Source organism: Prosopis cineraria, unplaced genomic scaffold, assembly GCF_029017545.1.
Source record: "Prosopis cineraria cultivar Desert tree isolate PC_DT_omini unplaced genomic scaffold, ASM2901754v1 PC11, whole genome shotgun sequence".
Lineage (NCBI taxonomy): Eukaryota > Viridiplantae > Streptophyta > Magnoliopsida > Fabales > Fabaceae > Prosopis > Prosopis cineraria.
In genome coordinates, this window is record NW_026555342.1 from 7,982,033 (window position 1) to 8,007,422 (window position 25,390).

Here is a 25,390-nt window from a genome sequence, read left to right on the forward strand (position 1 = left end):
AGAGAAAGTAAAGTAACCATGTTCTGGCTTACAGACATGGGTGATATCGGAAAAGTCTCATCGAAATTTTGTTAGTTGTTTCAATGCCTTAGGGTGCAACAGGGATTAGACAATGCACCACACATGTATATAGGATGCCCACGAACACGGTCGAAGTATTGATGAAATCGGCAATCCTTGTTAACCCTGATGGCATTAATGTTGGATTCATTCATTCTTACTGGAATGATCTTAAGGACAGCATTTTCAACATGGTCAAAAGGGCTTTTAGAGAACCTGATTTTATAAGGGAGATTAAGGACACTATCATTACCTTAATTCCTAAGATTGATCAACCTACTTACATGAAAGACTTCCGTCCTATTTCGCTTTGTGATGTTAGCTATAGAATTATCACCAAAATTCCCTCCACAAGATTGCATGCTTGCATGAATCATTTAATTAGAGATAATCAAAGTAGCTTCATTCAAGGACGACAGAGTAGTAGTGATAATATTATTATTGCTCAAGAAATTATTTATTTTATGAGGAACAAAACAAGAACAAAAGGATTTATGGCTCTCAAGGTAAACCTTAAAAAGGCTTTTGATAGACTATTATGGAATTTCATTGAGGATACTCTCATTTCCATCGAGATAAATAGTCACTTTAAGAAATTAGTTCTTGCTACTATCTCCACTACTCAAATGAAGATTCTTTAGAATAGCGAACCAACAAAAGAATTCACTCCTTTACGTTGCATTCGTCAAGGGAAGCCCTTTGTCCCTATCTTTTTGTCCTTTGTATTGAACATTTGAATCATTGCATTCTTAATAGCATTGATAAAAATAAATGGAAACCAATCAGACTTACACCTAATAGGCCTCCCATTTCTCAATTATTTTTTACTAATAATTTTTTGCTTTTTGCATAATTATCTCTTTCTCAAACGCAAATCATTCTTCAGTGTCTATCAAATTTTTGTAACAGTTTTGGTCAAAAAATCAACACTGGCAAATCCAAACTTTTCTGCTTTAAAAACGTCAATATCAATAAAGCTTTACAAATTAGTGGTGAACTTGGAATTTCTCTCATTGGTAACCTTGAAAAATATCTTGAAATTCCTCTCATTCACAAGAAGGTTACTAAACTTACCTTTACACCTTTAATTGAGAAGACGAACTCTCATTTGGCCAATCAGAGAAGTCAATGCCCCAACATTACAAGAAAAATCTATTCTCATAAAATCTATTCTTTTAGCTCTCCCCAGCTACACTATGCAAACTATATTCTTATCAGATAATGTGCTGCCGGGATTGGATAAAATCTCTAGAAATTTCCTTTAGAATTCTTCTGATGGGAACAAAAAACCTCACCTTCTCTCTTGGGATTGTGTTATTTTTGAAAAAAAGTTAGGGGACTTGGCCTTAAAAATCTTAAAAGCTAAAATATTGCCTTTATCATGAAGCTATGTTGGGGCCTTCTCACTAAAACAAATTGTCTTTGGATGTGGGTCCTACGGGATGAATACAATTATAGCAAGCCCACTATCCTTGTGGTTGTTAAACTGAATTCTTGCTCCTATACCTAGAGTAGCATATGTAAAATCTGAGACATTTTTATGGTGTTCATTGGTTGGAAGTTGGTAAAAGAGATAAAATATCCTTTTAGTATGATAAATGGACTTCTCTACTTGACCCTCTTGTTAAACATGCCTTTCATAATGTCGATTCTATTCTTCTTGCAAGAGTCTCAAGTTTCTGCAAGCCCAACGATGTTTGGAATTTAGATCTTATAAGACATAACCTTTACTTAAATGTTATCAAACAAATTGTTCTTGTTCAACCTCTTAATACTTAAGGTAAAGATGACATTCTTATTTGGAGGCCCTCTTCAGATAATAACTTGTCTATTAAATCTGCCTACACAGTAATGGAAAATTGGCAGGTATAAGAACCCTTTGATATTTAGTTCAAAATCTAGAAAGGGCCTACTTATGAAAAGATCAAATACTTCCTTGAGAAAGCAGCTTGGGACCGTCTCCAAATAAATGTCATGCTTTCTAATAGAAATACTACACAACATCATACTTGTCACCTGGATTGTAACTCTCTTGAATCTTCCATCCATATTTTACGATATTATAAGGATGCTAAGGATGTAATGTCCGCCTCGATATTACCAGAACAACACTTATACACGTCGTTGTGATAACTAAGATTAGATAGAATCCCATAAAAAAAGTTATCATAACCTAAGAGTTTAAAAGATAATTAGTTATTGGGATTTCAAGAAAATCATTTTTAAAATATTTTTTAAGTTCAAACCATAATTAAAAATTAAGAATAAGTACAAAAGCATGGAAATCAAATCACTTTAAAATAAGCTGCAACAAGCCTTTTTGCAAAAATTTTAGCCCGTCCGCCATGGCGGATGGCACAGAAGAATAAGTCCCTTGAAGGCTACTTGCACCACAATGTAACTAACATGCGCTGTGCCGTGCATCTACTATCATAATAGTAGATTATTGTCATAACAGCCCTTTAAATTTTTGGAGTATGCCATTTTGCCATCTGATGTCCGATTTGAGAGATTCAAGTGCCTACACGAAGCTCTTTGAACCCTCTAGCTAATGGTATTGATTTCACACTCAAATAATTATCCGTTTAAAAGATAAACACTCGAATTTAAAATGGTTTGTTTTCACCTCAAAACACACACAAATGTGTCCAACTCACAATGCCAATTGTCATTGGCCTTAAAGATACTTTGAACATCTCAAATAAACCACACACAACATGACAATTCAATCATAACATACAATTAAGCATTCACACTCAAAATGACCATTAAACCCTAATTCACAACAATATAAGAGGTGGATAAAACCTAACATATATATCAACTTGATCATTTTGGCACATCAATCATTTTAAATATATCACATGTAAGTATAACAAGACCAAGCACACACACTTAATCCATTGGACCAAGATACACACACCCTTATTAAAAATTCATATCAAGGGATAATCACAACTATGTCATGTTCTTAAGTTGGCATTATATATTGACAATATTTATTACAATATCTAAAAAGAGGAAAGAAAAGAGATATACAACTATACTCTTCACTCTTCAAACGTCCCTTCCTTTCCCTTGCCCCTACCAAAGTCCTCATCTGTAAAATATAACCGCGAGATGAGATAAACATGTCAGTAACAGCATAATTCACTATTATTAATTAACATGCATAACCATAAAAGAGTAAAACTATAAAACTCTAAAATATACTTTTAGCATGTCACCACATACTCTTTTTATTAGTACAAATCTTTTACTACTAGTATGATCGTTTTACCATCCGAGCCTCCATATCAACCCAACCAAAACTATAAGCTCTAAGACCAAGAGCATATCCAAAATGATCCGAGCTCATCTTCAGTGGTAGAAACACCAGGCCAAAGGTGTCCTATTCTACTTCCAGACTACGGTTTTCCCCTATCACACAAGAATTGGGTTGTCGTTACTCCAACACCGCATCATTGATATTAAGGAGCATTACTCTCCATCGCCATATCCCACTTTGATATTAAGGAGAAAATCTCCAACACCATGCCTCACTAGACACTAAGGAGATATATGCCATATGAACTTTCATTATTCCTTCGTACGGGTGAACTCCTACCCCTAACATAATCATGCCCACACTCAACATATATATCACATATACATTTTAAATTTCTCAACTCATTCATATATAACTTTCATCATCTTCATCATTTGCAAATAGATTTTTCATGCATAAAACTATATTTTATAATATCCAAGGTTATCAAATCTCAAGTAAAAGATTTAACATATATACTTACAGACAGTTAAACAATATAATCGAATAGTGTAAATCACTCAAATAACTCAATCCTTTATCACACAAAAGGGTTACCGTGGCTTAACGTTAGCTCTACATATTCTATAAGCACGATATAGCTTAAGCAATGCTCAATCTACATAATCAAGTGACAATTATCAATTATCACTTCAGATAACTTTAAATTCAGTAGGTTATAAGTGTCTAAAATATCTAAATTCTTTTCTAACAACATCAACCATTCCCGAACACTCTAACCATCCAATTATATATTCCAACACACCAAAATTACTAAACAATATCCCATATTATTTTAAAATCTTTAAATTATACCTAGGGTTCATGTAAACCCTTATCACAAATTCTTAATCACCGCAAAACTTATAAACTTAGGGTTAAAAGCTTGATTTAACTCTCTAAAACTGTAAATAAAATAATGGGTTTGGTCTAAACCTAAGAGAACCAAAATCAAAGCCCTTATTGCCCTAAATGTCTAGATTTTCACATAATGAGGGAGAGGGAAAAGAAAGAAAGGCTTACCTAATGTATATGAAGCTTGAAAGGCCTCTAAAATCATGTTAGAAGCAAGCTCTAGCAGCCACAAGTCTCTCTTCATCACTGCTCTTGAGTTCCTTCTTTCTATCTTTTGTTTTTTGAGTCTGACTCACAATCTGATAAGTGCAGATTTTGCACGCCTGCTGCGGCGCATGGCACAGAAAGTCCTATAAAATTTTAAACTCCCTTCCATGCCATGACTCACTCAAACATAACCCTAGCCTTTTTTTAAGACTGTCTAAGGATTTAAAAACTATATTAGTTTTCTATAAACCTAATTAATCAATAATTTTTCTAAATTAATCAATTTACCCTTGGAAATAATAAAATTTACAAATTAAGAAACTTAGAATGTTGCAAAAGAGATTTGGGAGAAATTAGTTAACCCTTCCAAACATAATACTTTTTCTCTCTCTTTTTGTGTAGAATTGGATAATTTGAAATGCTAAAAATGAAGCAGGAAGCAAATCTACTAGAGGATTGCCTTAGAAGAAACTTTTTACCCATACTTACTGGAACATATGTAAAGCAAGATACAAGAAAATTTACTCTGAATATAGTATTTTAGACAAAGACATTGCTTTCTCCTACACCCAACAAATTATAAATGACCTACAACTTCAATTCAAGCTCGACTGTTTAAGTAATTTTGACACCAAACATGAAGCATGATGGAAGCCATCAAATCTTGGGTGGGCAAGACTTGACGTTAATGGTTTGGTCAATTATAATGGTGTCGTAGCTTGTAGAGGCCTTGTTAGAGATGATAAGGGTAACTAGATTAAAGGATTCTTCAAAAACTTTGGTTACTAATCCAACACAGTTGCTAAGCTTGTAGGAACTTTAGAAGGGCTAAACATTTACTGAAATACTAAGATTTCAAAAATTAATGTTTGTTCTAATTCCATAGAGGCTATATCCCTCATTAATTACAACTTCGACCAGAGCCATCCACTTTCAACAATTACCATAAGTATCAGAAATCTCATGATGAGGAACTAAGAAGCTACTTTGGAACATGTCTACAAAGAAACTGATCGTTGTGCTAATCTTCTTGCCCACAAGGCCTCAAGCGAGCATTTTAATATTACTTTACTTGACAAGCATCCTATAGATTGTAGAAGCATTATGGCTTCTAATATGACCTAACCTTGGTCTTTTTGCTTAGTATTTTACTGAGGCCTTATATTAAAGAAAATGAGCCACCGTGATTTTGACATCATGTAAGTTGATAATGGAATTTAAATTTCAATTAATTTTGACAATAAGCATGTCTGATCATTTTGAATGTATTGATTGATCGCATTTATTTAGATGAGGAAGCATGCTGGTTATAGGATAAGGCTCAACTTTCAATCATTTTCACCTTCTACTATAAGTGAGGAGGTGGTCCTATAAAATTGAAGGAATGGTTAAGATTGGAAGGAGAATACTAAAGTGGACTTACTGCTAACAAGAAGGTTCTTTTATTTTCTTGAAACTTTAAAGAGTCATGTCTAGTAGTGAAACGACAATTATTACAAACATGAAAACAAGGTGGTTAAAATTTTAAGAAAGACGCTCGTCTAGTAAAAATCGATAGGAAGAATTCCATGTGTATCAAGTGATAGACTCATTTGTGTTGCTCGTTTATCATATAATGATTGAAGAATAGAAAACTTGATGTGGTGTAAGTCCTGTTTATTACCAGAAGTAAGTGAGAGAGAGAAAGGGAGAGAACAGTAATGGGAAATGGGAAGTTCCTGTTATAGTAATTTTGTATGTGTGTGTGTCAAAAGGAGAAGTTCCACGTTACCCACATGAGAAAAGCTCCTAGTGTATAAATACTAAAGAATGAAATGGGCTAGTAAAATGAATTTAGAGGAGAAGTGCACTCGCGTGCATGAAATAGGTCAACTCAGAGCAATTGTAGTTGAAAACAGCCAATTTGCCCCCTTACGTGCGAGTTAAACAAGCATTGGATTTCTTTTGCCGGATTATTTTTGTGAAAAAAGTAAATAATTCTTTATTTAAATGAGCTTGTTTTTTGGATGATTCAAATTTGAATTCAAATTTCAATCGTTTATGGCCTTTAATAAAAATTTTAAATAGATTTTATTAATCAAATTTCATTACTATTTTGTCCCCCAACGGCTAAGTGCTTAATGTAAATAAAATGCTTGTAACCAAGGTTTAATGATGTTTAATTTGGTGATTATGAATCCAATGTTCATGCCTAGGATTTCGACCTATATCTAGGCATGGGTGCAGACAAAATGAGGTGCCAAGCTCTTGTGTTTTCAAGCCACTTCTTTCCTCCTCTTCCTTGTTCATTCATGCTGTGTTCATCTACTTGAGTTTCTTTCTTGCTATTGCTTGCTATTCTATTGCCTTGCTTTATCTGCAGGAAGACCTCGTTTAATCCTAGGGAGTTGCTAGTCTACCATACCAGTGTGTCGAAATGATTTTTAAGGACAATGTCCTTCAACACGACTTAAGCTTAATTTTCCTACTTGCTGCTAACAATTCTGTGGGGTCACCAATTATGTCAAAGCGTAGTGTGTGAACATGAAAATGAGGAGCTAACGGCCTTAAGCTAGAAATGAATATCGCCAAAAGAGGTAGTGGTCCCCTCACAACCATTTTCATTCCATCCAGATGATAATAAAAGAGAGTACCTACCATATACATTCCACCTGATCCTGGATCCACCACTTTGAAAAAATTATATATAAGTCTCATTTAATATAATTAATTATTTTTAATTTTATTCATAATTGAGTTTAGAAAAAATGACAACATAATAACAAAATTTAATTTTCTAGTACGTACAATTGTAAAAACTAGGTTTTATTACATGCATAAAAGTTGATATTCGAATTCCAATTATTTATTTAAATAACAATGAAGTCCATATCATATATAAAAAATTGATTCCCTAAAAATATTAAATAACAAATTGAACATATGAAGATAAAAAATATTTTATAATATAGAAACGATTTCAGTACAAATTTTAAAAATAAAATAAATGATTTCACTAAAAATACAAGAATTAAACGGTTTCAAATAAAAGTTTCAATAAAACATATTCATTCATAATAATTAAATTATTCCAAAATTTCAATCCTCTCCAATTATACTTTCTTTTCTCCAACAAATTTTTCACTCCATCCCCTCATCTAAATCTAGATGATTGTCATTTCTCTTTCTATTTTTTTTTAATCTTCCCTTATTCCCCTCTCAATCGATCAATGGATTCAAAATTAAAACTCAATTCGAATCACAAAATCTAGGGGTGACAATTGTCCACCATCAAGTGTATGTGGATCCACCATTAATTTCATCCTATCTGTCTCTCTGTTGAATAGATCAACAGAAATCAAGCGACACTGAGAGATAAAAATTTGAAATGAGACTTCATTTGTTACGACTACTTGAGAAAACATATTACTGTACGAAAGACGGCTCAAACTGTTAAGTTATGGATTTTATTACAACCTGCCATGTAAAATATCGGATTCTAATCAATCTAATTGAAGCTCGAAGGACACTCGCTTTGAGGCACAGCTGGTGCTGGGTGCGGAAGCGGAAGCGCTTGCAATGACATTCCTTCCGTCCTTTGGTTTTTTTTTTTTTCTTTGGGGGGGGGGGGGGTGGGTTTTCTTTCACTTGAAGTGGGAAGGGGACGCCATGAGCCCATGACCAAAGAAAGAGGAATGAGAAAAAAGAGAGCGACAGGGGCACTACTCGGGAATGAGGTCAGGCCCTTACGGCCAACGGGATTGGTTGCACGTGCCACATTCATAGCCTAGTGCCGCTTTAGGCTTCATTCCATTTTCCCCAAAGGCCTGCCTCTCAAGTCTCATCCCCATTACGCAACTGTAGCCATCCACACGCCCTCCCACCCCCCCCCCCCAAAAAAACAAAAAAACAAAAAAAAAAAACAAAAACAAAAATCCCCGCCGCTCCTTCCTCCGACATCACTCCCACCACATTTCATCCCCAAGCTATTCTATTTCTCCGTGATTAAAAAAAAAAATCTATAATGGCATGCTTTTTTATGGTGTAGTTTAAAGTGATAACCATTTGAAAACGATTATTTGGATCGGCCACATATTCGTGATGAGCTTATCAGTCAAGTTAAAATGATGAGTTTGGCCCTCCTCATGGTTAACTCCATCTCAAAAGAGACGACCCACTACTACAAGTGCGTTTGTTGACCAACCCTTTGAATCTTACCTCTTTTTATCTCTTATTTCAATCATTAATTAATTACTTCAGCTCTCGCACTATCTGGCTTTCATTAATTAATTATTTCAAAAGAGACGACCCACTGCTACAAGTGCGTTTGTTGTCCTTATCACTTCAACTTAATAATTAATAATTTTGACGGAAAAGCTAATTAGCATTTTTTATATTTCTTCAGCATTTCAAAAAAATTTCGAAGAAAAAAGTCGTAGAATGTCTTATAACTGAATAAATAATAATTAAAAATAAACTCATGGTAAATAATTACGCGGCATTTTGAGCCAGCCAATCAAGCTCAGAAGACAGCAGAAGCTGAAGCGTGCTCGGCGTCGTCGCGCAGGTTCTTTTGATCTTTTCCCTGTCTGTGACTCCCGAGGACTGAGAGGTCCCTAACCCGCACGCGCACGCTGCAATTTTCTTGCGTTTTTCCTTCGTCCGATCCTCACTACAAGCGTCTGCCAACTTTTACTACAGAACTTTCGATTTCCTGAAGCCGAATTTAATTTCTGGCTCACCCCACTCACTTTCCCACTTACTCATTGGTTACCATGAGTTTGCTCGTCCCACTTCCCTCTGCCTACTTAAATTCCAATGGATTCCCTGAAAAAATCATTCAAATCCTATTATTCCTACAAATATCCCAGAAAGATCTCCGCGGACACGGACGTCGACTCCGGCCACGAACAGCTTCCCATTCTACTCCATCAAGAAACTCCCCTCGATCATTGTCCTCCTCACCCTGCTGCTCCATCATCCATGACCTCCACCACTCCCCAGCATTGCCCCGACGTCGTCGTCAAAATCGACCAAGGTGACTCCGGGGGCCCCGCAGTGCCGCAGGGTGGCAAGATTTGGAGAGAATCTAGCTATGACTTCTGGAACAATGGAGATGAGAGCAAGAGTGTCAGTGATGGGAGTGCTGCCGCTAGCACTTGTGGTAATGACGAGGATGGCTTTGATTTCCGCTATCGTGGCCACGGTTCCGAGGATCCTCCTTCCATGCTCATTGGTAAGTTCTTGCGCAAACAGAAAGCGTCTGGTGACATGTCGCTGGATATGGATTTAGAAATGGAGGAGTTCCAACATGACGGCACATTGCCTCCGGTGGAAGAGTCTCCGCAGCTCAATCGCGTTTCGAAGGACCTCAAGGTCTCGTTCGAGGAACCCACTTCCAATGTTGTTGAGGCGGCGGGTGATACCGTTAGACGACGCTACAAGGACTCGCCGGGTTACACCGAAGTTCATAAATCGCCGCAGCGCGATCAACATGGATTGCCGGGTTTCCCCCGAAGTGGTAATGCTGGTGCTGGAGATGGCGAGGTGGTAAGATGCACCTCCAACGCTTCTTTTGAAAGGAATCTTTCCTTGCAGAGGAAATCTGCTTTGCTGAAGGTCAGAAATAAGTCGAGATTGTTGGACCCGCCGGAGGAACCGGACCGAAAGTCTGGTAGGGTGGCAAAATCAGGGCAAATGCTATCGGGGATGTCAGGGAAGAAAGGGGAGGACGAGGAAGACGACCCATTTTTGGAAGAGGACGTGCCGGATGAGTGGAAACAGACCCATTTTAGTATATGGGTTCTGCTTGAGTGGTTGAGTTTGATTTTGTTTCTTGCTGCGTTAGCATGCACGCTGAGCATCGCAGTTTTGAGGAATAAGATTCTCTGGAAGCTCCGGTTATGGAAATGGGAGGTGATGATCCTGGTTCTAATTTGCGGTCGGTTGGTTTCTGATTGGGTAATTCGAATTTTGGTGTTCTTCATCGAAAGAAATTTCCTTTTGCGGAAGAGAGTACTCTATTTTGTGTATGGTGTGAGGAAGGCAGTTCAAAATTGTTTATGGTTGGGATTTGTTTTGATTGCTTGGCGTCTATTATTCGATAAGAAGGTCGAGAGGGAGACTAGAGGCAAGAACGCCCTTCAATATGTCACCAAGTTCTTGGTCTGTTTCTTGGTGGGTACTCTGGTATTGTTGGCAAAAACTCTTGTGGTTAAGGTTATGGCTTCTTCCTTCTATACAAGCACATACTTTGATAGGATTCAGGAGTCTCTGTTTAATCAATTTGTGATTGAAACACTGTCGGGGCCACCACTGGTCGAAATTCAGAAGTCAGAGGAAGAGGAACAAAAGCTTGCTGATGAGGTTCAGAAACTGGAGAATGCTGGGGTTAACATTCCCCCTGAGCTCAGGGCAACTGCCTTATCCACAACCAAGAGTCCAAGGGCAGCTGCCTTCTCTAGAACTAAGAGTCCAAGGGCGACAAAAAGCGGAATGCTCCAGAAAAGCCCCCGTCTAATAAGTGGAAAGTTTTCTCGTCCACTCTCCCATAAGTCACATGATGGGATTACTATTGATCACCTGCATAAGCTGAACCCGAAAAATGTCTCTGCCTGGAACATGAAAAGGTTAATGAATATGGTCCGGCACGGCACTCTTTCTACACTGGATGAACAGATACTTGATGATGAAAATGCGACACAGATTAGAAGTGAAAATGAGGCAAGAGCTGCGGCAAAGAAAATATTTCAGAATGTTGCCAGGCGGGGTTGCAGGTTATCCCATGATCCTTGTAACTTGATTGTGTGTATTAAACTAATTTCTCATTTCTCCATCTTTTAAGCATATGCAATCTTAATCTCTGGGGCGCATTGTATTGTAGTTCATAAAATGATTCCTGAAGGTTGGGCTGAGTCTTGGAAGTTTTACTGACTCCTTGACTTGCCTGGTCGCTGGTGTTAACGCTTGTTTGCTTTTGTATTGGAGAAAACCGTTCCTAACATGCGGAAAGATTGAGTGTTCGGTTAAATAACAAGAATGATTAATGACTGTCCAACGTCACATCTTCTTGATTTAGTCCTTCATATTGTATGCATCAATGATTGAATGAACGATTGATAACTTGGCAATGATTTATAAGATTTTCTTCCCTGTCTAACTGATGAGAACTCTAGAGGAATCATACACCTAACTGATAATGTTTTTGTACTTCTTTTCAGGTTCATTTTACTGGAGGATTTGATGCGTTTTATGCAGGAAGATGAGGCTGAGAAAACCATGGATCTCTTTGAAGGAGCATCTGAGTCTGGGAAGATCAGTAAATCTGCCTTGAAGAACTGGGTGGTAAGAATTTTAGCAACACCTAGAGCTTGATTTGGAAAACAAAAGAAGGGGCGGATTATATTCTGTAGTCTATTAACAGCTAGGCTGTCTGGGCCAATTCTTCGTGATTAGGCTGTATGATATCAGATTTTTCTAAGGAGCTAAATTTTACGATATTATCTTGATGTCTTATATCATATTCTCAATACGATTCTTTGTCATTCTATTAGTAAATAATCTTAACATATTGACTGCTTATGAAACTAGTCTATTTTTGCTTGTTGATGAAACAATCTTGCCTCACTACGTCCTCTCTTCCTAAGGCACGCAAGTGCAGACATGAATGATCCCAACGCGATCAATATTTATTGCCATTTTGTTTATTTCTTCTTCGCCTGTTCATGCAGCTATATATATATATATATATATATATATATTATTTTCCAACGGGTGGTCTTGGTCTATGTTTTATTGATGGAAGGTTTCAATTTATATTTAGATATAGGTGTTTGCGTTTGCCTATATACTACTTATGTCAGTGTTCTCTATTCTAAAAATCCAGGTTAATGCCTTCAGAGAGAGGAGAGCGCTTGCTTTGACATTGACTGATACCAAAACCGCAGTGAACAAACTTCACGGAATACTCAATTTTATAGTTGGCATCATTGTAATGGTTATTGGGCTGTTAATACTGGGAATTGCCACCACTAAATTTCTTCTCTTTGTGAGCTCACAGCTTGTCTTGGTTGCGTTTATATTTGGAAATACCTGCAAGACAGTATTCGAAGCCATTGTTTTCTTGTTTGTCATGCACCCGTTTGATGTGGGAGATAGGTGTGAAATCGATGGGGTCCAGGTAATGCTTAGCTCTTGAAGCTTTTTACAGCTTCTGATTTCGCTCATACAAGACCTAACTTCTTTTTTGACCTCTTTGCTATCTGATTGCAGGTGGTTGTGGAAGAATTGAATATACTGACAACCATATTTTTAAGATATGACAATCAAAAAATAATCATCCCCAACAGCGTCCTGGCTACCAAGGCCATACATAATTACTACCGGAGTCCTGACATGGGAGATGCTATTGATTTCTGCATACACGTGTCTACCCCAGCTGAAAAGATAGCACTCATGAAACAAAGAATAAATAGGTATGGGCAGGAACAAACTGTCTCCCTTTGTCTTTTTTGTGTGCTTGGTGGTGTCATGGTGTAAATCTGACATGAAATTTCAACTCTGTAATGACTACAATGCAGCTTCATCGATAACAAGAAGGAGCACTGGTATCCTTCAGCTTTTATAGTCTTCAGGGAGCTGGAACAATTAAACATGATAAGGATATCGATTTGGCCAACTCATAGAATGAACCACCAAGACATGGGAGAAAGGTTTGTCAGAAGATCCCTCCTGATTGAAGAGCTACTGAGGATATTCCGGGAGTTTGACATCCAGTATCGTCTTCTTCCTCTGGACATTAACATTAGAAGCATGCCTGCCACTTCTGAACGGCTTCCACCTAGTTGGGCCACGATCACGAGTTAATCAGTAGGAGGAACGTGAGCTGGAAAGTGTCGTTTTCAGCAGGATAGGATTGTGTAAAGGAAGTGAGTTTTTCCGTTATTTATGCTGCGTATTAGTTTATGGAGCTTTTAATATTTATCTGGTGCAATATTTCTTGCCATCGCCTGCCTGCCTTGTTCTCTCGATCTTAGGCCATGATTTGTAGGATCAAGGATGGTGTTAACTTTTAGGAATACGGAAGAGAAAGGGAGAGAGAATTGGACTTGGTTTTGCTCCTCCGGGGCTTTTTTGGAGGAGCCTCCCTGCTCCCCAACAAAATTTGAACAGCGTGAATTGATATTTTAGTTTTTATTAAAAAAATTATAAAATTTTTAATTAATCGTACTACCAATTTGGACAGCCTAGATTAAGTATCAATGGTCTGAATTTAATATTTATTTTTTCTATAAATTGATTATGCAAACAGACATTCTTTAGATTTAACATGAATGTGAATGGTTCAAATCCAATGTTAAAATTTTTATAAACTGATTGTTTAAATATCCTCTGGATAATGCAAATATTTATTAAGAAGCATTTTTGAAAAATTATTTAAAAAATTATAAGTTAAATATTTTATATCAAGCTGTACATCTTATTAATCAACCTATAAAAATTATAAAAAAAATTAAATATTAAATTTGCATCATTAATATTAAATTAAGGTTGTTTAAATTGATAATAAGGTTTATTAAAAAAATTATAAAAATTATATTTTTTATTTTAATTAAAATAAAATATTAAATTTGGTTTGGATTGTTCAGATTTTTTTTTTTTAATGGGGTGTAGTGAAGGCTCTTTTGAGGAAAGCTCCAAAGGAGCAAAGCCAAGTCTCAGAAAATTTGGCCAAAACTGTATTCTTTTGCATTGGGAGTTTGATAAGAAACAATTAAGAATGAAGATACCCTAAATAAAATAATGGGATCAAATGGTATGAATATTTCTTGGCAAAAATATCCAAATTGACCATATCTTTTCATTTTCAATTATTAAAACAAAAATCATGAACAATATAATAGTTTACCCAAAAACTAGACCAAGAAGAGGTTAAAAAAAATAGGCCAAGTCAAGATCTCATTTTTACCCTTTTTTTATGAGTAGGCAGTTTTCTTATTAATTATAGGTTTAAGAGTATCTGTAATTATAAATTTGTTTTTGGTGATTTTTTTTTAACATTTAAAAATGATATAATGTTGTCTTTATCATTAATAAAAATTAATATTGATTATTAATTGATAAAAAAATTACAAAAAATGACATTAAAAGTCAAGAACCTAAAAATTACAAATAAAAGTCATAAAAAAATTAATATTGATTAAGTTATTTGAATTATAAATGAATACTAAAAGACAAATGCTCTTTCTTTTATATTTTAAAGAGTAAATTTAATTTTGATCTAGCATTTTGATCGATTTCCAAATAATTATCATATCACCATTATTAATACCAACGCAAATAAGTAATTAAAAAATTAATTTTTTAATATACATTAAAAATTAACTTATCTAGTATGGACAAATGCAGGGGGCCATATAGGGGTGCTTCCACGACCCCACCTCCCATATTAAGAAGTATACTAGTTTTTTTTTTTTTCGTAAAATATGTCAAAATTATTTTTGGCCTCCCACTTTCTTGTAGTGTTTTTTTTTTGGCCCCTCATATGTCAATTTTTGAATCCATCCCTATGATAACTAGTGCATTTATAATTATTAAAAAATATAATTATTGGTTCTTATAATTTCATCAAGTTTTTCTTTTAGTCTTTATATTTTTTTCAGTGCTTTTAATCTGTATAAAGTCAGTAATATTAGGTAACATTTATTCCTCAGATCCTTAAATATGTTAAATTATAGGGATTATGAAGGCTAAAAATATTGAAAACAAATTACATGGGTTAAAAACAAAACCCAATAAAATTATAAAGACCATTAATTATTCCTTCCTGATCATTATTTATAGATATTGCTCCAACATTTATAAACACTTTTTAAAAATTAGTAGCTCAACCAATGCATATGACATTTATAAATGAATGTTTTTTAACAGCTTAACTATTATTATTTATAAAAAATTGCATTCAGTTTTAAATCACACAAACACATATCAGTTAAGTTATGAATTTTAGAGAAGTTGTGAATCTCAAAACTTAAATTGTGTGGGAAAATTTATAAATAATAATCATATTTAAATTATTATATATTCAATTATTAATATTTTAATGAATATTATTAAAAGAAATATAATATTTTTTGTTAAAATGGTAGCTGATTAAAATAATTGGTTAAAATAATATTTTAATCTTTTACATAAGAAGTAAAGAAATCATACAACTTTTAGTCCCTCATATTTGTTTTAATTATTGATTTGATTATGTAAGTTTAATTTTTATCAACTTAGTTTTTTAAGTTTATTTTTATAATCAATGGTCTTTATTGTTCAAAAAAGAGTTATTCTATTAAAATTTGTTAACTTTGATAACAAAATATTGATAATAGCTATGCAAGTTAATGAAAAGGAGTATGATTATTTAGTTAAAAAAAAAAGACTTTAAAATTTTAAAAAACAAGAAAATATAATACATTGTAAGAAATTATATTGGTAGAAATTAAATTCATTTCAGAATTAATTTATTTTTATTTAATTACATAAATATGTTAAAATATCAACATACTTTACACATTAAATTATTTTAAGAGCAAATTTGTGTTTTAAAATTCAAAGGATTTACAATATTGTTTATTTTAATTTAGGAAACTAAATAAGCTTTAACTTTCTTGTAGGGTAGTTTCTGTAATTTTTAATACTTTTATGCAACTCTTCGGATTCTTTTTAAATTTTCTGGTACGGTCAAAAGTTGACGTAGTTCCCGGCATATGATATGATTGAGGAAAAGGATAATGACATTTAAGCCCTCTTAAGTAAATTTATTGCAAGAAAGATTCATTAATTTTATATCAAAAAACTAGTATATATTATTATTAAAAATTGAAAAAATATTTATATTTTTTTAAGATTTTCTTAAAAATATAATAAATTAAATTTATATTTTACAATAACGTATACATGTTTTTATATGGTAATATTCAATGTAAAATGATGGACCAGGTAAAAAAAAAAAAAACAAAATGATAGACTCTTATTATGATAAATAATATTCAATATAAAGCCCGGTGATAAAACGAGGGGAGGAATTGAAAATTGAGAATAAAAGAAACAGCGCAAAAGAAGTTGGCGCGATAAAGCAGGCAAGTACGAAGGGTGGTGTACTTCAGAAGCACATGCATCATTTGGGTATCGAGAGACAGGGGGAAGAAGATAGAGAAGAGAATGAGACTAGGATGGTTAACCTTTCGAGCCATGTACACGAACCAAGAGAGCGCATTGCAGCTTCCTCATCGTCGCCCAGTCTCAACAAGGCTGATGACGATGCATTGGAGCATAGATTCCGCGCTGTCCTTCCCAATCTTCTTCATGCTTACGTTGTTCCTTGTTCATCCGGTATGCTTTCTCTCCATTCCCATCTTTTTGTATCTTCTCTATATTTCTTCAGAACACTTTGGGCCAAAAAAAAAAAAACACTTCTTTTCCCAATTGCAATGCTTTCTTGCATTATCATGATATTTAATGTTCTGGTTTCTCTTCTACTTCGGATTATGCATCGGCGAACCAAAAAATTGTGTGAAGCCTTAGTTAGTGCTTGGTGAAGAAGCCAAAATTTAAAACGGTGGCGCCACTCTATCGATGGAATATAAGCATTAACTACCGTAGTTTACTGGCGTTCGAACTGAGACACTTGGGGCAAAAAGGTTGATTTTCTGTTTCGCAGCAAATGACAGAGAAGTGATTGCAGTGGTGAAGCTTATATCTCATATTGTAAGAAATTTTCCTGGAGTCTTTTACCATGGCAAGGCTAGTGCCCTAGTACCAATCATTGGCTGGATATTACCTTTCTTCGCAGAACCCTGTGACTTATTTTCTTTTTTACTGATTTCTATTGGCATGACTGTTTGTTATCTGAGTATTATTGCCAAGAATTATTTTATGAATATCTCCAACTCACCCGTCCTTGCAAAGGTGACTTCCACTTGAATTATAGAGAAATTTATACATCCATCATATCCTGAGCTGGAATTTATTTCTTACTGGGCAAATTATTTACCGTTTGATCACAGAAGCCTATCACCTTGTGAATAATGTTATTAATCCAACATGTATATTTCTTACTATTATTAGGGATTTGGAATGCTGTGATCTCAAATATCAGCTTCTAATAGTGAAGTCTTTACCTTTCCTCTCTCAACTAATTCCTTCAAACTTTCAGCTTTAAAATCCAGATATTGGTTTCATTATTACAACTTCTTATGTCTGTGTACGATTGAAAGATTGACAAAAATGCATGTGACAAAACCTAGTTTTTAGGTTTGTTCAATATATGAACTTTCATATTTGTATCGTGTTGAAGGTTTTTATTGAGCACACGATGCCTTTATGGTGTTGTTAGCTGTAGAAAATTTATTTTCTCTTGTCTATTTCTCTTTCAATCTACTGCCAGATTGCTGTTAATTCTGTTTTGTTGCTGTGAGATTTTCCACTAGCACTCCAGTTTGGTGTTTTATTTTGAGAAATCTGGTGTGATGCATTGCCTAGGGATGCGTTCGATGTGAATGTGGAAAGGGCTGCGGATGTTCTGATGCACAAGAGACTACTGCATTTGGCACATGATCCTGCTAATAGGCTTGCAATTGAAGTTCGCCTGGTCCAGGTGAGTGCCGTTGATTTAGTTAATCATAACTTGTGTGTTCTTGATGCTTGGAATCTATATTCTTGACTTCTTAATGTTTTCATGTGGTCACGCCGCATTATTTCTTGTGGCCTGCTGTAGACTTCGGTTAGTCATAAATTATTATCTGATTATGCTGTGTACTGCATGCCCATGCTCAATAGATATTCTACATTCACTGGGGAATGCGTAGCTAAGCTTCTCCTTCGGAGCAGAGCGTTCTCATATTTGGCTGACCATTCTCAGAAATGGTTTTCAGACGGGCACTGCATCTGATGTAGTCACCTCTACATTAAGATAAAGAACACATTACAACGATCTAACCTCCAAAGGGTATTCAGGTCAAAATAATGATAACAATAATAATAAAAGCTCTGAAGTTTGCAAGTGTCATTGGATAGCCACTAGAACAACATATTCTATGGATTATAACCTTAAGAATATTTTTTTATTCAAAAAACCTTAAAAATAATTTCAAGCACGTTTGGAGTGAGTCATTTTTGGCCCCATGCAGCTTTAGTGCACATTTTTGTATAACCCTGAAGGCAACATACTTTTCAAAAATCAAAATCAAATTCTACAAGATCGGAACCAAAACTATCCTATCTTTTATTGATATGGGATTTGCATGCTTGCAATTGTTAGCTGGAATCTGTTTTAGACAGAAACTGGGCCTAGCTCTAAATGTAAAGCATCCTAAAAGATTTGCTTCACTGCACTTTCCTGAATTAATTTAGGCTGAACTTAAGACACAACAGGAATATGTTTTTATAATAATGCCCGTTTTTTAGGTTTGTAAACTAGTATATTCTTGCTTTATATTTGATCTGAATCAACTTGATTTTTTTTCCTTTTTTAGTATTAACTGTAATTGTGATAGGGGAAAATCTGTAGAGCAATAACTTAATTGCACGTTTAACCCATATCTGATGGAAACTTAGCTGACTCTGTCCGTTCAGAAGCTACTGGTAAAGAAATTGGTCAAATCTCTTCAAAGCACTCAGGGAGGCAGAGGTATTAATTTCCTACCTTCTCTATAATCTCCAAAGGCTCTAGTAGAATTTTTAGATGAAATTATCTTCAAACTCCAGTTATATATATGTCTGAAGCTGTACTGTTGAAGCAATTAAGAGCTTGATGCTTGTACTGAGCTATTCTTATATTTTTGGAATTTTTGTGTAGCATACATCCACCTCCTGCTTTTGGTTCTTCTCCAAATCTTGAAGCCCTGGCGCTTGAAGCAACCAAGTATGAAGATCTAAAGATGGAACACTCTGTACATGCTGGAGAACAATATTCGCAGTAAAATTTTCATCTCAAGAATCAAGATACTTTTAGGGTTAGTCTTGGATAATTTCTGCAGCCTGTTAAATTTTACTCGTGCATGCTTTTCGTGCAATAGTGTATCTGAAGTCATTACTCAGCTAGTATATCCAAACTTTTATATATTTCGTTCTAGTTACATAACAAACTCTCTTAAGAGACTTGAGGTCAAGGTACTGATGAGTATCATTCATCCACCATTCATATAATTAATATCACAAACTTAAAGAACTTATTTGAGATATTCCTGTAGAAACTTGTACCATGTGCAAGATTATATATTGACACTATGATAAAAGTTTGATGATTTCTGTAGTTTCTAGTTGAGTCGTTTGTTATACTTTTCCCCTTGCATTTTGTTGAGATGTGAAATATATTTGCCCTTGACAATGTTGTAGGCCCATGCATGAAATCACCTTCTCAACAGAAGACAAGCCAAAGCTTCTCAGTCAGGTATGCCATCCGGACCATAATATACGGCAGTTTTTGGAAGCACCCCTTGATCCAAAATATGGGGCATTGAGTAATTTTTATGGTTTTTTTCCATTTACACCCTTACTTTTTTTTATTCCTTTTCTTTAATTAAACGCTCCATATTTGAAGCAATAACTCTTGAGTCCATGCAATCATGTTTATACTCCTGAGTATCAATCAATATATTCCACTCATGGCCATACATGGAAAGATTTAGAGATTTTTAGGAATTTAAAGTTTCAACTAACATTGTTCGTAAACCGTGAATTAATTAGCTATGACTTATATTGCAGTAAGGAGGGAGTATATGATAACTTCTACAATGAAAATAATATGTATGTCAGAACTGTCTTAAACTGCTAGTGGATTTGAGTGTATTCTTCTCTGTCCATTTGTTTGCACATGCAACAAGCATCATTGATGGTTTGTAAACCGTATTTTAGTTGGTGGGCAGAGATACTTGAAAATTCCATAGTTAAACATACCAATAACAGCCCTACTCTAATTATTTGAGGTTTGAACTTTCTGTGCTGAATGGGAGTGTATTTTTTGTGTTAACTTCTTTTCATTTGCAGTTAACTTCTTTGCTTTCTGAGATTGGACTGAACATTCAGGAGGCACATGTTTTTTCCACAACTGATGGGTACTCATTCGATGTGTTTGTTGTTGATGGATGGCCGTATGAGGTATATTGTGCACCATGTTCTATCATCGTGTGAATGCGGGTCCTAAGTTGGGTCCACTTTGGGTGCTCATCACATGTGCCATCACAATGATGAGTTTTGGAGTGACCAAATTTTATTTAGAAAATTTAGATTTAAAGGTTTTAATTTGTGATTTTTAAATGATAACATTAACTTGTTAAAATGTGACAATCAGGAAATTTTCTTAATTTTAGATTTCATACTTATTATATAATAAAATATTAAAACACATTCTACCAGAAAAAAAAAACACATGACATCATAATAAAATTAAATAAAATCTGGATTATCCAAATTTAATCTAGATGGTCCAGATTTGATGAAGATGGAATGCACTTCCATCCTTTATATGAATTTTGAGCTGAACTGCAGTGTTCATAACTTACAAAAAGTGTGGCTTGTACAGATTTTATATTTTATGCAGATATAGATATATAGACTTGGCTGCTGATGAGTTCATAGTGTTAAACGAGATGATAAATCCTTCTGAATTGTGATATAGTTAACCCTAGATTTAATTTTAAATGATTGGTTCTTGCTGAAGGCGTACTTGTAAAATTCATATTCTTCTAAACCATGTTACAACTTGCGTTTCAGTTCACAAGCACTTAATTGGCTAACTTACTACCTCAAAGCTTCTTCTTCTCTCTTCTGAGTACGATGTGTATTACTGTTTGCCATTGTTCTCTTTTAGTATTTAAGATCGTGAACTTTTCAGTTCATAGGACACTGCTTGACAGACTGGTTATACTAAAACAGGAAACAGAACAGCTTAAAGCAGTTTTGGAGAAAGAAGTTTTGTTGATTGAGGCAAGTCAGGCATCTTATTGTGTTTATAGATGACTGCTTGACTAATGTATTAGTATTGAATCTCCTTTGACTGTTGATTACTTGCCAAAAAGTTTCATGCTCTTATTCTCTTCTGGATTTCAGTCTTCTACGTTTCAAATGGTTTGTTGCTAAGTGACCTTGGGCTTGGTTTCAGAGGCAGGCATGGCCCATTCAACAACCAGTATCTTCTGTTGGCGAGCCTGATGAAGGCGGGAAAAGTGAACCTGATCATTTGACAATACCTAATGATGGGACAGATGTTTGAGAAATAGATCCTAAACAATTGAAATTTGGAAGTAAAATTGCATCTGGATCATATGGTGATCTGTGAGTGTTTATGTGTCAAAATAATTCTTTTTTTTTTTTGGTTGGCGCAAAATACTTTCTGATTATGAGTAGATATTATTGATATTAATGTTCAATTAACCAACATTTTAAAAACGGATTTAAAGGTACATATTGTAGTCAGGAAGTGGCGATTAAAGTTCTCAAAGCTGAGCATGTATGTTCAGATTTACAAAGGGAGTTTGCCCAGGAAGTCTATATCATGAAGTTTGTATTAGATTTGCACTTATTGGCCGTTGGAGATCTATCTACCTGTTTTTTGGGAAAGATTCAATACGGCCACTCACTGGGAAAATTCTTTTGCACGTTAGAAGTTGAGTAAGGAAGTTTTTTTTGCTATTGGATCCTGTTTCATTTAACCTCACCCATTTAAATATGACTACATCTCCATTTTTGAAAGATCTATTCATTATGATGGTACAAATCCTATCTAGCAGTATCTGGGCAATTGAGCATCAAAAACATATGTAGTTGTTGTTGTTGTTCAGAAGATAGGGAGAGCTAGCATTTTGGACAAGGGAAAGGACCAAACAAGATATATAGAAATATAGAAGTTAGAAGGACTCTGTTGGCAATGTATACTATGAAACACTTGCAACCTCTATTTTGACTAATATTTTTGTAACCATACAAAGACGCATACTCTTTATTTAGGCGCACTTCAAGCAACTATTTCCTTAACTTACTTGACATTTTATGATTCTTAACACCTCTCAACATGATTAATATTTTCTTAATCTACCAAAGTTTCTGTTGGTGAAAAATATGAGTATCTTCTTATGCTAAACAATCGTCACTTGAAAACATAAAGAAGTCAAGGAAGTTGGTTATAATAGTGTCCATGACTCAAAATTTCGATCAAGCTTTTGTCCAAGTTATCTCACTTCAACAAGTCAGTTCTGAACCATTTTTTGGGTGCTCCATCACATGCCAAATTTATCGTGGACTAACCTGTGAAGAAAAGGATGAATAGGCGATGCTCAAATTGTTTTCTGTTGTTTTATACTTTTCATCCTATCCATATATACAATATAATCTCACTTCTTGAGCTTGCAGAAAGGTTCGGCATAAGAATGTTGTACAATTTATAGGAGCATGTACCAAGCCCCCATATTTGTGCATGGTAACCGGTGAATTCCATTGAGTTACGTCATTTCATGCAATAAAATAATGGAAGAGACTTCCGTTTCCTGAATTTTTATCAATAATCATCCTTTTTTGTAATGTTTTTGTCCTTGATCAATTTCAGAATTTATGTCCGGTGGAAGCGTGCATGACTACTTACATAAGCAAAAGGGTGTTTTTAAATTCCCATCCCTGCTCAAAGTAGCAATTGATGTTTCTAAGGGAATGAATTGCTTGCACGAAAATAACATTATCCACAGAGACCTGAAGGCTGCGAATCTTTTGATGGATGAAAGTTGTGTATGAATTCCTCCAACTTTATGATTATGATGATCTAAGCTGATGCTTTGTCTATCATATGAAAAGCCATGCGTATGGTCCATACAATCAATTCAATAAACTGGACATGCTAAAGTGACAGTTCTGTATGTGTTGCTCTGCAGGTGGTTAAGGTTGCTGATTTTTGGGTTGCTTGAGTGAAAGCTCAATCTGGAGTTATGACAGAAGAAACTGGAACATATCGATGGATGGCTCCCGAGGTATCTAATGTTCTGTCAACTGAGACGTTAGTTTGTTCAAATGGTTTGAAGACATGATTTGATCTTTTGAATGGTTAATTTTCTATTTAACTGTTACATTTCCACTGAAATTTCAAAATATATATTTGAAAAGGGAATAAAAATTGTATAGGTCAACAAAATTAACCTTAAAATGTGTCTTAAGCACAACCATGACACACAAAGATTACAACTAAAATCTCTATTCAAATGTTTGCTATTGGCGAGAAACTTGAGTTTGTGACTTCGTGCATAAATGCTCCTAGCATCAGCGTAAAGAGAGGCGAGGTACCTTGGTAGAGTGAAATGATCGAAGGGATCATGTTCGTAGATATTTTATAAGTCTACGTTTTAATGCACACGCATACACCCATTGCGGGTCTCAAGTGGGGTGAGTAAATCAACTTCTATTATACTGCAGCCTCGTGTATGATTTAGAGACTGGCAATTTTTCATTGCGATCTGCAAGACCTAATCCCCCGAACCCAGACAGCGAGAGGAAGTGGGGAAAAGCCCCCTTCCTGAGAAGAAGTACAACATAGATGAGAAATAGCTCCCCCCCCCCCCCCCCTTTCCTCGGGCCGGTGAGAAATAGTTCATGATAGCATAATTTTTAACACTTTCCTTTTGATTTGAAGGTTATAGAACACAAGCCATATGTATGATCACATGGCAGATATATTTAGTTTTGGAGGTGTTTTATGGGAGTTGCTAACAGGAAAGGTATTTCTTGTTTTTACTTACTACCTTCTGACGATCACCGCTCGCTTAGCCCTCTTTATTTGCACTCTTTTTCTTGCCAACTTCCGTATGAGAATTTGACCCCACTACAGGCAGCTATGGGAGTGGTTCAAAAGGTAGTTATTTAACCAGCTTCAGAAAGTGGTTGTTAGATCGTCTCACTTCTGTCTGGAACTACCTTCTGAAAACCCTATAGTACGTGATTCAGCAGAAAGGTATTGATAATGACCATTTGTCATTCTTACTTCACATGAATTTCAGGGTCTACGACCCACCATCCCCAAGAATGCCCCTCCAAAATTTGTTGAGCTTCTTGAGAGATGTTGGCAGCAAGATCCAACTCTAATACGTGATTTGTCTGAAATTATAGACATTCTGCAACAGTTGGTTAAAGAGGTATAACGAGTCACTTTCTTTAGTATGAGCTGACAGCTAAGATGATCATATTAATTTTTCTTATGATCATTGTCAACTTTAAAGGTTGCATCACTTTTTATGTCTTATGTGACAATAACTTCTGCTTGGAACAGGTTGGAGATGGAGAGGATCCACGCAAGGAAAAATCTGGAGGAATTTTCTCTGTCCTCAGACGAGGTCATCACTGAAAAAAATTGATTGATGCTATCCATAGGATTTGAACAAAAGGCTTATTTCCTGATTATTTTTTTAGTTGGCGTGTACAGTATTTTCTTCAGATTATCTTTATGGTAGATTCTTCGCCTCGAGCATTTTCAAAACCAAATACAGATTTCTTCTACTTTTGCATCGGCGTTTGTACTGTAAGAAGAGGTGACAATATGATAACGTGATACGTATGTATAAAAAGAGAGTAAAAATTTGCTGTTATTTTACTGTGTTAGGATTCTATGAATTTTTTTCCCCACTACGGGGTATACTTCTGTATAAATGAGTGATGTAACTTAAGCAACTAATCAGTGGCTTTACATATGAACGTTAATGAGCTGGCAATATCGCCCCGTGCCTATTTAACTATCCCCATTATATAGTTACACGCACGCAATATAAGCATGATCATGCAAATTAGCGTACCCAATCGAAACGCTAAACGCATGATAAGTAACCATGCTCTGGTTGGCTAAACAAAACAAAAAACAAAAGAAAGAGAAGAGAAAGTAAAGTAACCATGCTCTGGCTTACAGACATGGATGATATCTGAAATTTCTCAACGAAATTTTATTGATTGTTTCAATGCCTTTGG

At 35.1% G+C, this 25,390-nt stretch overlaps 1 protein-coding gene and 1 pseudogene across 1 annotated transcript; both read left to right on the top strand.

The window, feature by feature from the left end:
- Positions 1 to 8,939: 8,939 nt before the first annotated feature.
- Positions 8,940 to 13,412, top strand: LOC129286573 (mechanosensitive ion channel protein 6-like). Its single transcript, XM_054922513.1, has 5 exons — positions 8,940 to 11,184; positions 11,629 to 11,752; positions 12,294 to 12,587; positions 12,680 to 12,882; positions 12,988 to 13,412. Exons 1-5 carry the CDS (start codon positions 9,227 to 9,229, stop codon positions 13,271 to 13,273), a joined length of 2,865 nt encoding a protein of 954 aa, XP_054778488.1. The 5' UTR covers positions 8,940 to 9,226; the 3' UTR covers positions 13,274 to 13,412.
- Positions 13,413 to 16,569: 3,157 nt separating this feature from the next.
- LOC129286060 (serine/threonine-protein kinase STY46-like) lies at positions 16,570 to 25,088 on the top strand (annotated as a pseudogene).
- Positions 25,089 to 25,390: the final 302 nt, after the last annotated feature.

Coding starts and splice junctions, on each gene's coding strand:
- LOC129286573 (XM_054922513.1), top strand. CDS start 9,227: ATGGATTCCCTGAAAAAATCATTCAAATCCTATTATTCCTACAAATAT. Junction 11,185..11,628: donor GTTGCCAGGCGGGGTTGCAG/GTTATCCCATGA, acceptor ACTTCTTTTCAG/GTTCATTTTACTGGAGGATT. Junction 12,883..12,987: donor ATGAAACAAAGAATAAATAG/GTATGGGCAGGA, acceptor ACTACAATGCAG/CTTCATCGATAACAAGAAGG.